General features: G+C 39.9%; 1 protein-coding gene across 1 annotated transcript; it reads right to left on the bottom strand.

Moving 5' to 3' along the window:
* Positions 1-360: 360 nt before the first annotated feature.
* LOC128380524 (guanine nucleotide-binding protein G(q) subunit alpha-like) lies at positions 361-12,030 on the bottom strand. The gene is made up of 7 exons (XM_053340370.1): positions 11,740-12,030; positions 8,180-8,364; positions 4,022-4,176; positions 3,042-3,170; positions 2,683-2,812; positions 2,027-2,180; positions 361-1,398 (listed from the first exon to the last, which is right to left on the bottom strand). Exons 1-7 carry the CDS (start codon positions 11,873-11,875, stop codon positions 1,208-1,210), a joined length of 1,080 nt encoding a protein of 359 aa, XP_053196345.1. The 5' UTR covers positions 11,876-12,030; the 3' UTR covers positions 361-1,207.
* Positions 12,031-12,700: the final 670 nt, after the last annotated feature.

Raw genomic sequence — 12,700 nt, 5'->3', positions numbered from 1 at the left:
AAGATAATGTATTGTATATAATCTGTCAATTTATATGGCTCATTCATGCCATCTCACACTTGAGACAGCAAGGAGTCCGTCTGCAGACGACTGAATAAACTCTCAGAAAGACAACGAACAACTTTGTGTTTCTTAATATAAAACACTGCCAGAACACCATCCACAGTATCCCTGCATAATTAGTCAGCATTGTATTAAATCTGAAGTAAGTAAACCCTTATTTTTTGACTTTTTGTATAAATATGGGTCAAACACTTTATTCTGGGTCACATTAGAAGGAGTCATCAAATGTCAGGCTTGTTCTATAGCTTTGACACAATAACAAAAACATTTGAAAATGAGCGCTAATGTAACAGTATCTACTATGACTCCCTTTTAATTGGCGTATAAAATATATAAGGAAATACAGTATTTGACAGCTTTAGTTATTTTTTACATTACGGTTTGATACAATGGATAATATAACAAGGTTTTAATACACGACAGATTGTTAACACATTGTTTCCAACCTTTTTGGCTTTTGATGCCTTACAAAAAGCGGTGTATAGTATAGTAACATGCTGCTTACACACTGGTGCCAATTATGTCATATTTAATAATATACTAATTTCTTTGCAATACTTAAACTAAATGAACCTCTTAATACTTATGTACTTTTACTCAGATAAAAGGTACTTAGGGATTTTCATGCAAGACTTTAACTTGTAGGAGTATTTTTATATTGCTATATTGGTTTTTCATTTGAGTACAGTATCTGAGTACTTCCTTCACCACTGCAGTTAGTCTACATTCACTTCCACAGATTCCCTGAAGGACAGACCTAGTACATTACTAGTCCTTAGAGGCTTACGGGGCCACTAAAATACTTTTCCCCCCTCTCAATTCATCCACGTGCATTTATACTGTTACTGCTCAAAAACAGCAACATATATATGGGTACATACTGTAACAGACTCCTCACTAAGGCAGCACTTTAATTGTCAGGACACACTTCATTATAGCTGGAGAAATCCATTTTCAAAGAGCCTAACAGGAGAATTTGAAATACATCAGTAGTACAGTCATTTGGCGACAAGCTCTGTAGCTTCTCAATCCTGTTTTGGATTACAGTGTTCAGCAGCAGTGTGAGGCGAACTGAAGCACTGCAGAGCTCTGCCGACTGCCAGCTGTACAAGGTAGATTGAATTACAGCGGCACCATCACAGTCTTAAACCAAGTTGAATTCTATCAGGTTGCCTTGCAAGATATGGTCTTTCACCGCACAGAAGACAAATCGGATGTTGTCTGTGTCTGTGGCACAGGTGAAGTGGTAGTAGATTAATTTTTTCATGTTTGGATTGAGACTCTTAAACATATTTAAGATGAACTCTTTCGCTGCTTTGACATCCCGCTGAGGACCTGGAGGAAAGACACAAAGGGCAAAAACTTAACTTTAACTTAAAATGTAGTAAATGAAAGTAAGTTTTAGTAGTTTCATAAAAGTTCAAGAATATAAAAGATGCTATCACTCTAAAATCAAATTGTTTTTCGGAGCATTAAAGTGAGACTAACACAAGGATATATATACTTAAAAATGTAAAAGCAACAAAACATTAACTGAGATTAATAACTGACATTACTAAGTCAGTTTGATGACTACTTGTGCACTACATTTCAGCATTTAGTATTACCAATTTTTTTTCAGCATTTAGTATTACCAATAATTGTCGTGTGGCTACTTGTGGCCAAACATGGTAATTAAAGGAGCTGTTTTGAAGACATCATCATTAGGCAACCTGACATGTCTCTCAGTATGTTTACTTCCTGTTTAACATTTGTGACAGAACAAGTTAAAGTTGATCTGCTATCTGCTGATATACCAAAACAGTAGCACAAGTAGAAAAGTGTTATAAGGTCAATGGTCTGACTCAAGTAATGTCAGTTACACAGTAATGTGTACATTTTGTTGATTGTGCTGACATGAGAATGGGTGGTTTTTACGGTTAACCTTACAACATTTTGCAAGGAATAAACAGTTTCCTCTCACCATCATATTCAGGGAAGTAGTCAACCAAATGTGAATACATAATTTTCTCCTCCAGTAAGTCAATCTTGTTGAGGAACAAGATGACTGAGGACTCTTCGAACCACTTCGACCTCATGATTGTCCGGAACAAGGCTATGCTTTCCTCCATTCGATTCTTTGAAAAACATGACATACATGTCTCAGTGTGAGGAGAAAAATTAATTCATTAATAGTGTTAAAAGAGCTATACCTCAGCAGCGATTGTTTGTGTGAGCAAATTCAATTTGCTGTAATCTCATCAGGTGAACAAGCCCCTCTGAGAGGTGCACAGAGCTGCTGAAAAGAGTGACTAAAGAGCTCCCCCTGCAGATGAACTATACACACTGCCACAGAGGAGGGTCAACATCCAGTTTATTATTGTGACCAAAAGAGAAAGAAAGATAGAAAAGAAAGAGAAAGAATCTAGACTCATGCTGTAGAAATCTAGGTCACTGTCTCCACCAAACAATTTTGGCCTTGAACAAAAGAAACATGTCTCTTTGTGTCCCCAGTGATTTTAGTTTTAATCATCCCTTCGAGAGCCACTGTCTTTCCCAGCTGCAGACTTTTTGTGAAAAATAAAAAGATACACAAGAAGAGATCAGCTTATAATTATTTTGTAGACAGCTGTGTCTCACCTCATTGGCCGACTCGCTGAGGACCTGATCGTACTCGCTGAGTGCCACCAGGAAAATGACGGAAGTCACATTCTCAAAACAGTGAATCCACTTCCTCCTCTCTGAACGCTGGCCTCCCACATCCACCATCCTGCGGCCACAGGTTTAAGACGTCATTAAGAACAAAAAAACAAATTACCCGCCCACAGACAGTTACATTCTTTGATGATCAAGTCAATAAAAAATCCTCTGACACTGTGATGTGATCCTCAGTATTTCTTTAGTTTGGAGGAATTATCATTCATCATCAAGTGTATATATCATCACACAGACACACCCACATACACACCATAAAAATAAAAACAACACACAGTACTCACCTGAACACCACCCTCTCCAGGTCAAAGGGGTACTCTATAATACCTGTTGTGGGCACCCTGACCCTCAGGATATCCTGCTGGGTTGGCAGGTATGTCGTTTGAGAGATTCGGTCCAACTCATCCAGATAGCTATCAATAACAGAGGACAAGGTGTAGATAAAATAGATGAGTGCCCTCAGAAGAGTGCCGATCTCCACCTGGTGTGTCTGGGCACATGTGGGTGGTGAAGCACCTATTGCAATGCTAGTACAACTGCCAATTTGTTCCTCACTGAATGAGTGTAGCTTCATTAGCAGCTCTAAAAACTGGTTGAAACAACAATACATGGAGATGTGTGGAGCTCTTTGATCAGCAGATCAGTTACAAATGATACAGGGAGGAATAGTACAAGCAGAAACAGCCACAGTGATGATGTTTGATGAAGAGCTGCAGATGACCAACACCTACAACAGGCAAACAACTTATTTTTACTTTGCTATCCTGTGTAATGGGGTCATGGCTTGGCATGACAACCCACACAACAATGGAAAAACATCATAATATTACCTGATCTCTACTTTTAGTGATCATAACTTATCAGGTATGTAATTAATCTGCAAATAATCTGGTTCAAGATGACACCAAACTTTTCTGTGGATGTCAGTTTTTGAGCCACTACAAAGGCCAAAATGTAGCCTGCAACAGACTAGATGAGACTTGCACCTGTTGGAGATAAAAATGGAAACAATACCAGTAACACAGTGGGTGAAAATGGAAACATTTCCAGTAATATACAAGGATGAAGAACTATAAGAAGAAATATTGTGAGAATATAAATAGTACATCTTTGATTTTATTAATCTAAGCTTTTGTCAACAACCATAAATGGAATAAACACTGAACCTGACCCGACGGAGTGCATTAAACAGACAACCGGCAGATGAGACAGTGGAAACTATTTGACAATGTCTGAGGAGTTATTCATCTCTGTTTACACTCACTATTTGGCTGAGTCTGAGAGCTGGTATTCCCTCTTCCGATTGTAACATTCCTGAATCCCCGGATCGCTCCACAGGCTCTTGATGGCATCCACGAACGGGTTTGTTAATGTTATGATCTTCTCCGCATCAGCCACACTGACAATACCGGCATTGGCCTGAATAACAACAGAGAAGAACACAATTATCAACACACCCAAACACATTCAGAAACACAAAGAAGAGTTTTTATGCACATTGTTCATGTGAATCTTTATTGTGACATTATGAAAGATTAAATTCAGTTAAGATGTTAGAGAAAAACATGTCACTGTCGCTGGGTTTACCAAGCATGCACTTCCCATTACTGATGTGTAGTTTGATTAGTTAGGGAAATAGATCTGTATACTAATCTACAACACAGTGACATTACCCTCAGCTAACACTGAGTGCCACATCTTTTCATTCAGACGAGAGTATCAGTCTTAATGGGCTACTGACTTGAAACAAAGTGCTGGTGGATTTGTTTAATAGAGTGTGAACCCCTGTTTCTGACTTCAGAGATGAGAGGATTGTACAGTCAACATCTGACAATCCAACAATGATTCCTCAAAGAGCAGGAGTTGTGACAGTAAAGCAGGGTTTGACCCTCTCTGCTATCAAGTGTGGCCATTTGGACAGAAAGCACTTTTGCCTTTAAAGGACTGGCAGTCATTATACCACATATCTCATGCAGTGTTTCCCACATTAAGTCCGCCACGAATAGATTTTTCGGCTTTTGGCTCGCTCGACCTCGCTCATAAAAGCATAATAATGGGACTCTGTCTGTGAATGTAGCTTGTCGTTACAATTCCGGGGCAGTAGGTGGCGGCAATAAAACCAAAGAAGACGCACTTAATTCACCTGGTCGGCCAGAAGAAGAAGAAGAAGAAGAAGAAGAAGAAGAAGAAGAAGAAGATGAAGATGATGAAGATGATGATGATGATGAAGAAGATGATGATGATGATAGACGAAGATAGACATATGTCTTTGCTAGAGGCTATCTGCTGGTGTGTGGTGTGTATGAAACAGGAGGAGTTCACGGACGTAAACAAAACAGTCACGTGTCCCACAGATGCAGTGTCGGGAAAGGGACCGTATATGGTTTGTTCCGTGTCTGTTTCCTTACGTGTTGGACTAAATACATGGACATATTGAGGAAAATATTTCGGTTTTATGGAAACGGATTTCATATTTCACCAGAATGGATACTTGGCGAGCTGTACAGAAAGTCCTGAGTCATAAGATGATCGTTGTGGATAAAGAGAAGACTTTGAAGGTATGTAGCATTATAGCTGTTAGCTTACGTTAGCTGAGTGGCTAGCCGAGCTAACCGCTAATACTATTACAGCTGTGAGCAACCATATAATTCATGAGTGGTCTTGAATGAATCAGGAGAATCTAAGCTTTCAATGTAACAATGTACGACATGAATATATATGTTTAAGGGTTGGTGTTTAAAACATTCAGAAGAACTTGTCGCTACCTCTCAACTTCCGGTCCGTCCCGTAGGCGGAACAGCGTGTTTTAAGTGTCTGCAGTTCCGATCCTTCATGTTGGCTGAAACAGACAAGTCACCCTCAAATATGCTGAAACCCATGTTGAAGTTTGGCCTGCAGTTAGTCTTCCCTAATGTTTATGTGGCTTTGAGGATGTTCCTTACGTTGCCGGTGACAAACTGTGAGGGGGAGCGATCATTTTCTCATTTGGGGAGAATCAAAAATGAGCTGAGGACCACACCACCACAAATAGATGCCTGTCCTGTGGGAAACACTGTCATGTATTGAGCCAATCCCACTTACTAAGTATTGTGTGTGTATCCAAAGTGTGATATATCTTATTTCTCTCTGTTGTGGACCTGTAGTTCTCCAAAAACTGTTAAAAACACATCAAAGAGACACAATGCTGCCCCAGTGACATTATACTTAGCCACGATGAGTTTGGGTCTAGTAGTTTGTTTAGAAACAGAGACTGTTAACAGTGAGCGCTATTTTAAGTCTCCAGGGAGTAGTTCTGTGTATGTTGTGCTACATATTGTAAACTCTTGGCTTTGTACATTATTTTAAATTTTCAATGAACTTCAGTAAAAAGTCAAGAGGTTTTGATATGTAGCACAACAAGCTGGTAAAGCTCAGTAAACAGAGCTGCGCTGTTATACATAGAACTACTCTAGAGACTGAAAAGATCATCGCTGTTATTAGTCTTTAGAGGTGTTTCTGAACATGTGACCAAACTCTTGATGGCATGTCAATGATGTGGCTCACTGATATGTTAATAGTTTTAGTACTTACCTTCCATCCCTACAACAATATTTAATGCATCCAGTAGGCACATTGACTTTTTAACCTCTCTGACCTACGTGCTAATATCTGCAGTATCAGTGGAAAATGTACTGTTATCCTGTGAGGTTCTGCAAAACGTCATCTCCACCAATGACAAGAAATAAAGTCATGCTGACTCAGATATGGTTAATGCTGCCAAAGGTCCATAGCAGCCACGTGACCTCCCCCTCCCCCCACTACACAGGACGTGTGAGCCAGTGCCAGGGATTTTGGGACCCATGAAAAGAGATCACACTGGGCCCCACCATCCCAACACCACAGGCCATGTCAACCCTGTGCAATTGCTGTAGCCACGCCTCCACAACCTAATCAACCCATTCAAAGCTTTCAATAAACGCTACCTTTGAAGGCTTGCTACTCTTTTGTAGTCCAATATTTTTTGTTTGATATTTACTGACAGTAAACTGTGAAAATAAAATATTGTGCAGACATACATGCAACATTCTGCATACACTGGAATTCACTATACGCTCTAATACGCTCTATAAGGAATGTGCTAAATGCCCTCTTTTAGAGGTTAATAGGTCATTTTAATGATAAAGATCTAATGAAAAATTCTCGCAACATTAATGAATAACTTAAAATAAATAAAACTTAAATATACATTAACTTCTTCAATTAAAATACAGACTGACTCACTCAATGCTTCAAACTGTGCAGTATCAAATACATATTATAGGCTGTTTTTGTTTCATATAATGATCATTATTTGGAAAAAATTAAATTTAAATTATTATCATTGAAAAAGATTTCAAAATCTTTCTTTTTTATAATAATAAAAATTGGCAATAAAGACAGAGCGCAACACATTAAATAATCTGTGTCATAATGTGCAACAGAGGGCTGAAAACACTAACAAATGCCTGTAGCTAGCTAAAACATTAGATTTCAGCATGTCAAAGGATTATTTTAACAACCTATGTCTACCCTCCTTTCAGCAGGTGTGTTCTCTGACTAGAATCGTGTCCAGGTACATGTGTCATTTTTACAGAGGTTTTTGAGCTGCAGGCTGTCTGCCACCAAAAAGCACACAGCCCTGTAATGTTGTCCACTTTTGACTTCTTAAAGGCTCAGGTTTTCAGTTTGGCAGCTTACGAAAACTTAGTTCTGGGTTCATTACCCTATTGGTCATAAATCCCACTTCACAGCAGCTTTTAGAAATGTTTCTGTTGTTTGCAAGCAGACAGAAGTGACAAATTTATTTTGCATGAAGATGCCTCTCATGCAAAATACAAACTCAAGAGATGGATGAATTACCCCGATGACTTAATTGCACTCTGTTCCTGTAAAGAGGCTCCATGGATGTTTACAGTAATGATGATAGTTTAAAAAAATAAAAATAAAATGTACCTAATGTTCAAATATTTTTTAAGGGGCCCCTTATAGTCATCCAAACCTTTCTCCCTCCATACAGCACCTCCGGCTACCACATTTATGTGATTAATAAGCTCCTGTCACTGGTATTACAGGAACAGACTCCTGTGTGATTAATGGGGAAATCTCTGTCTCACTTCCTATTTTGTCTCTTACTTGTGTTTGGCTCAGGGGTGCCTGTCTTTACATGCATGCAGAGTAACATCATGTTTACTTTACAAAGGACAGCCTGGTCTGTAAGTGGACAGAATTCTCTGGCAGAAGGATTACAAAACTAAACACTGTTGCAAATTACCAGAAATACTTCACTGTGAATACACAATAATACACACTGCAGGCTCTGTCAGTGCCACGCTCTGGTGGATGAAACTTCTGTCTTAATCTGTCTGTCTGTCTGAAGCAGCAAAGAAAGTGTAATGTGGTCTACCTGGTTGTTTTCATACTTGTAGGGGATTTTCAATATGTTCATGGCCTGGATCATGGCCTGCATGGCTGCGAAGATGTTCCGGTAGACCAGCTGTTTGAAGCCTCTCTTATCTTCGTCGGAGTATCCCCGGCCATGGATGATCCTCATCTGCTTGATGAAAGTACTCTTCCCACTTTCGCCAGTCCCTGACCACCAACAAATACACACAATTAGTGTCCACACATAATCACATAATGGATTAAACTGAGGTTCTTATATATTTTTCAATAGATAAATAATCAATAAATCCTTCTAAAAATAACAGTACCTTAGCCCGTCTCTCAGTGTGACTGTCCTCACCTGTCTGTAGCCCCAATAAATAAGGTCTTACTGAGCTTCAAGCTTCAGGGTTTTTTTTAAAAACTGAATGACTTCCAAATATATCCAGGTACTGTAACTTTTAGCACACTTTACTCAAACAGGAATTAACAGTGCATTTGTTTGGGACTATTTTCAGAAGCGGATTAATTCACTTTTCACACTCTAGTGAATGTTTACATCAGCAGGACAGTGTATGTGGGCTTGACTTGAAACACACTACATTGTCCATGTTCTTGTTAATAAAGGAACATGTAACCAGTGAAGCTGTGTATCTCAAAGGCCAATATGTGTGGTTGTATGAATGGCAATGTTAGTCTGTCAGTCTGCCTGCCATTTTTGTCCAAACTGAAATATCTCAACTACTACTGTGTATATTGTAATGAAATTTCGTATAGACGTCTGTGGTGCCAAAAGGATAAATCCCAACTCTTCTGATTTTTCCTCCAGTATATACGTCAGGTTTTTAGTGAAATGTCCCAACTATTAGACTGATGACTGAATTGGATGGATTGTCATTCAGTTTTGAATCCACATTCCTGTTCCCTACATGAGTCTTTGTAATACCATCAATATGTATCTGTCTTTTCATTGAGCACCATCACCTGGTCCAAATTTCAATTGGTACTATACTTTGGGGTTTATGACTAAATACTTCCAAATCTTATAAAATTTCCAACAGCCTCGGCTGTCATTTAGTTTCATTTTGATAAGCAAATGTTAGCATGGTGAACATGGTAACCATTTTACCTTCTATAGACATCAGCATTTTACCATTGTTCACAAGGTGCCTGGATGCAGTCCTGAGACCTTTGTGTCCGGAAGGTCATTGCATCCTCAATTACCTGGATGAAAGAGAGGAAGCTAGCTGGTGCGTGCTTAATTGAAGAAGCAGTGCCACAACAATGTGGACTGGCTCTGGTAGCACTGGCTCTGGTAGCACCACATGCTCTGTTGATCATTAATGATGTCACGCACAGAACGATGTTCACGGAAGTGAACACAGCAACAGCAACAGCTGGTGAAGTTACTGGTAGTTTCATTTATGGTCTAATGTTAAAAACAGTGTGTGGCAGCAGCCAGCAAGTTTGTGAGGAAGAGGAGATAGAAAATTAATACTTTAATGATGTCTTTATGTGGAGCATTAGCTGTGTGTTGCTGTGTGTTGCTCCAGAATAACATCAGGTCACAGTTCAGATTGTGGTTGCATTCAAAAAAATCCGATATGTGTCCGATTCAGTACCACATTTGAAAGTGGCCTGAATCAGATTTGGAAATGTCAGATTCAATGCAACTTGTGCTGTTCACATTGTCAGAAACAAATCAGATATGGGTCACATTTGAGCGAACAAATCGGATTCAGGTCACTTTTAATTGCGGTGTGAACATAGCCTTAGAGTGCCTCGGTGCTCTGGGGTGCTACAGGACAGAGGTCACACCTAGGTGCTCTAAGTGGGGGGAGGAGTAGGCTTCAATCATCATGGACCATAGATTTCCTAAGCATGTCCTTGAATGCTGAAGCGGGAACTCATTCCCTAACTCTTGGAAGACAGGCCACCCTCAGGGCTTGCTTGTCCCAGTTCTACTTGGGGGCCAGGGTGACCTGGACGTGTCCCTCCACCTCTTGGAGTTGACGGCAGCCACGGTTACATTATGCCCCTGGCTCTTCTGAACCTTTGCCCAGTGTGGCACTGCACCCTGACCCTTAGACTTGCCCACAGAGGATTTGCAAGCCAGAGTGTTGGTGACATGTAGATTATGTGTACCTGTCCGTTAGTGGAAGCAGCCAACCAGTTAACACGAGGCAATGTACTGGGGCTGGGGTTGTGTCACCAGACTGTATTACCAGATGCCTCCCTGGTAAGCTGCGGAGCCGTCCACAAGGGCACAGGCATCAGCGGCCAGTGGCACGGACCCTGGTTAGCACAGCACATCAATCATGTGGAATTGCAGGCTATCAATCTAGCTCTTCTGCACTTCCTGCCAGAGCTGAGGAACCACTGTGTGCTGGAGGGAACAGACAGTTCAGTGGCAGCGGCAAATATAAACAAACAGGGTGCCCGGACTGCCTTTGCCTTTGCAAATTGGCTCCGACAAAATAGGAGCGGCTATGGCACATCAGTGGCCACAGGGCCCCATGTATGCCTTCCTTCCCTTCATCCCTCTGTATCGACTCCTACAGAGAGGCCAGGTGGGAGAGAGGAGCCTCTACCTAGTGGCCCCCAATTGGCCCCAGATAATCTGGTTCTCCACAATTGAAGCCCTCCTTCGAGGACATAATTCTACTCCACTGCTTTTCGGGAAAAATATTACACTTATTACTCCACTGGTGTTTTCTGTGGTGATCAGTACTGTGACCAGTCTCAGCTGCTGCACTTTGACATTTGTACAAAATATTATATTCTGTTATATTCAACTTTAAACTTAAATTATACACCCAAGGTCAATTAATTAAAGAATCTGTACCTCTATACCTTGACTTCATTCATTTTAGTAGTGGAGGACGTATTGAGATATTAAGTAAATAGTAAATAGCAATAGCAATAACACTGTATAAAAGTAGTTAAATGAATATAAATGACTAATGGTATGTAAATGGTAATTCAAAATCTTAAATGAGCAAAACGACTTAAATGTACATTAAGTATCAAAAGTAAAAAATGTTAGACCTTTAAGCAAAATTATTTCCCCTCTGAATTTCTTGGTTGATTTCATTTAAATAACTGTAGGCCCGAAGAGGTCAAATCAATTTTAAAAATCCCAATATTTCACAACCTGCTCAATTACTCATTTTACAATTCCTCAGATTTGCCTTCTGACCCTTTGTTGGGATTTAAATACTATTTACACATGATGCATAAGGATTAACAAACTGATCATGTCAAACAATATACTTTGATATATATGGTTACCCTTATTCTTTATACCCTTAATCTCTTGAAGAAATGCTAATGTAAAATACTGATCAGAAATGTTACTAGTAAGCAAAGTTGTTCAAATAAATGTAGTGGAGTAACAAGTGTGCAATATTTACCTCTAAACTGTAGGCTAGAGGAATATAAGTAGCAGAAGATCGAAAATACTCGAAAGTAATGTTTTCAAATGTGTACTTACTAACAGTAAATGAATAATTGCACTAAGTTACGCTGTAGTATCCTACCTGTCATACAAAATATTACAGAAAGGGTTTTTTGGTCCTTTACCGAGCAAAAGAAGCTTGTATTCCAGTTTGGAGTCCCTCTCGTCCCGGCGGAGTTGCCTCTCTATCTCATCGTGGATCCTGCGAGCCTCTTTGGCCTCAGGGCTGAGGCAGCAAGCACCCATGGAGCTCAGAGTCATCCCTGGACACCTCACCGTCCAGGGTGCAGACACATAAAGCCCTGCGTGTCCTACAAGCGACGTATTATTGTTTAATCCACATAAAACCCAGATTCTCCTGCGCTGTAAACACGGTTTGTCTAAAGCAAATTTAAGGAAGTAAAACCGTCACTCTCAAGGGTGTTTGCATGACCTTGTTCCTCTAGTCTAGTGTGAGGAGGAAATTAACTTTGTGCAATAATTTAAAACTGTCGAGAAGCGAGTCTTGAACTGTGGTGGCTAAGCTCCGGGCGTGGTGAGCTGAATGTGGCGGAGTTTCATTTCAGTGCGCTACTAAATGACACAAAAACCTGGCAAAAGTCATTCTTGGTTCCTGTGCCAATTTTCGGTTTGCTTTTCCGTGGAACTCTGTGTTATCCTCTTCTAAGTCCAGTGTTGCTCCTCTCCCGTACTCCTCTGTCCTGAGAGAAAAAACCGCAGTGCTATGTGACGGGAGGGCTGTGCTCTGATGGGAAATCGTGTAGGCTTTTACTATTACATTATGGGATGTCATTTCTGGTGTTAACAAGAAAATTATGGATGCATGTGTCAGTTAGAGAAACATTTCAACTTCACTGGAAACTAGTATGCATCATCCTGTCCCAGCCACTGGGCTTATTCCCAGTGGTAGGAAGTAACTCTTTCAAATCAAACATCCCAAGATATGATTGTAAAGTATTGTAAAGTATGCATCTGCATTTATAACCTTTTTTATTATTATTATTATTATTATAATTTCGTATTTTAAACTTTTTTTAAACTCAAATGTAACTTAACCATGTCATGTGATTCTTTACCAGCAAATAT

Source organism: Scomber japonicus, chromosome 19 (assembly GCF_027409825.1).
Source record: "Scomber japonicus isolate fScoJap1 chromosome 19, fScoJap1.pri, whole genome shotgun sequence".
NCBI classification, from domain to species: domain Eukaryota; kingdom Metazoa; phylum Chordata; class Actinopteri; order Scombriformes; family Scombridae; genus Scomber; species Scomber japonicus.
Note: the sequence above shows the minus strand (reverse complement) of the source record. Positions and strands in the feature narration are given on the sequence as shown.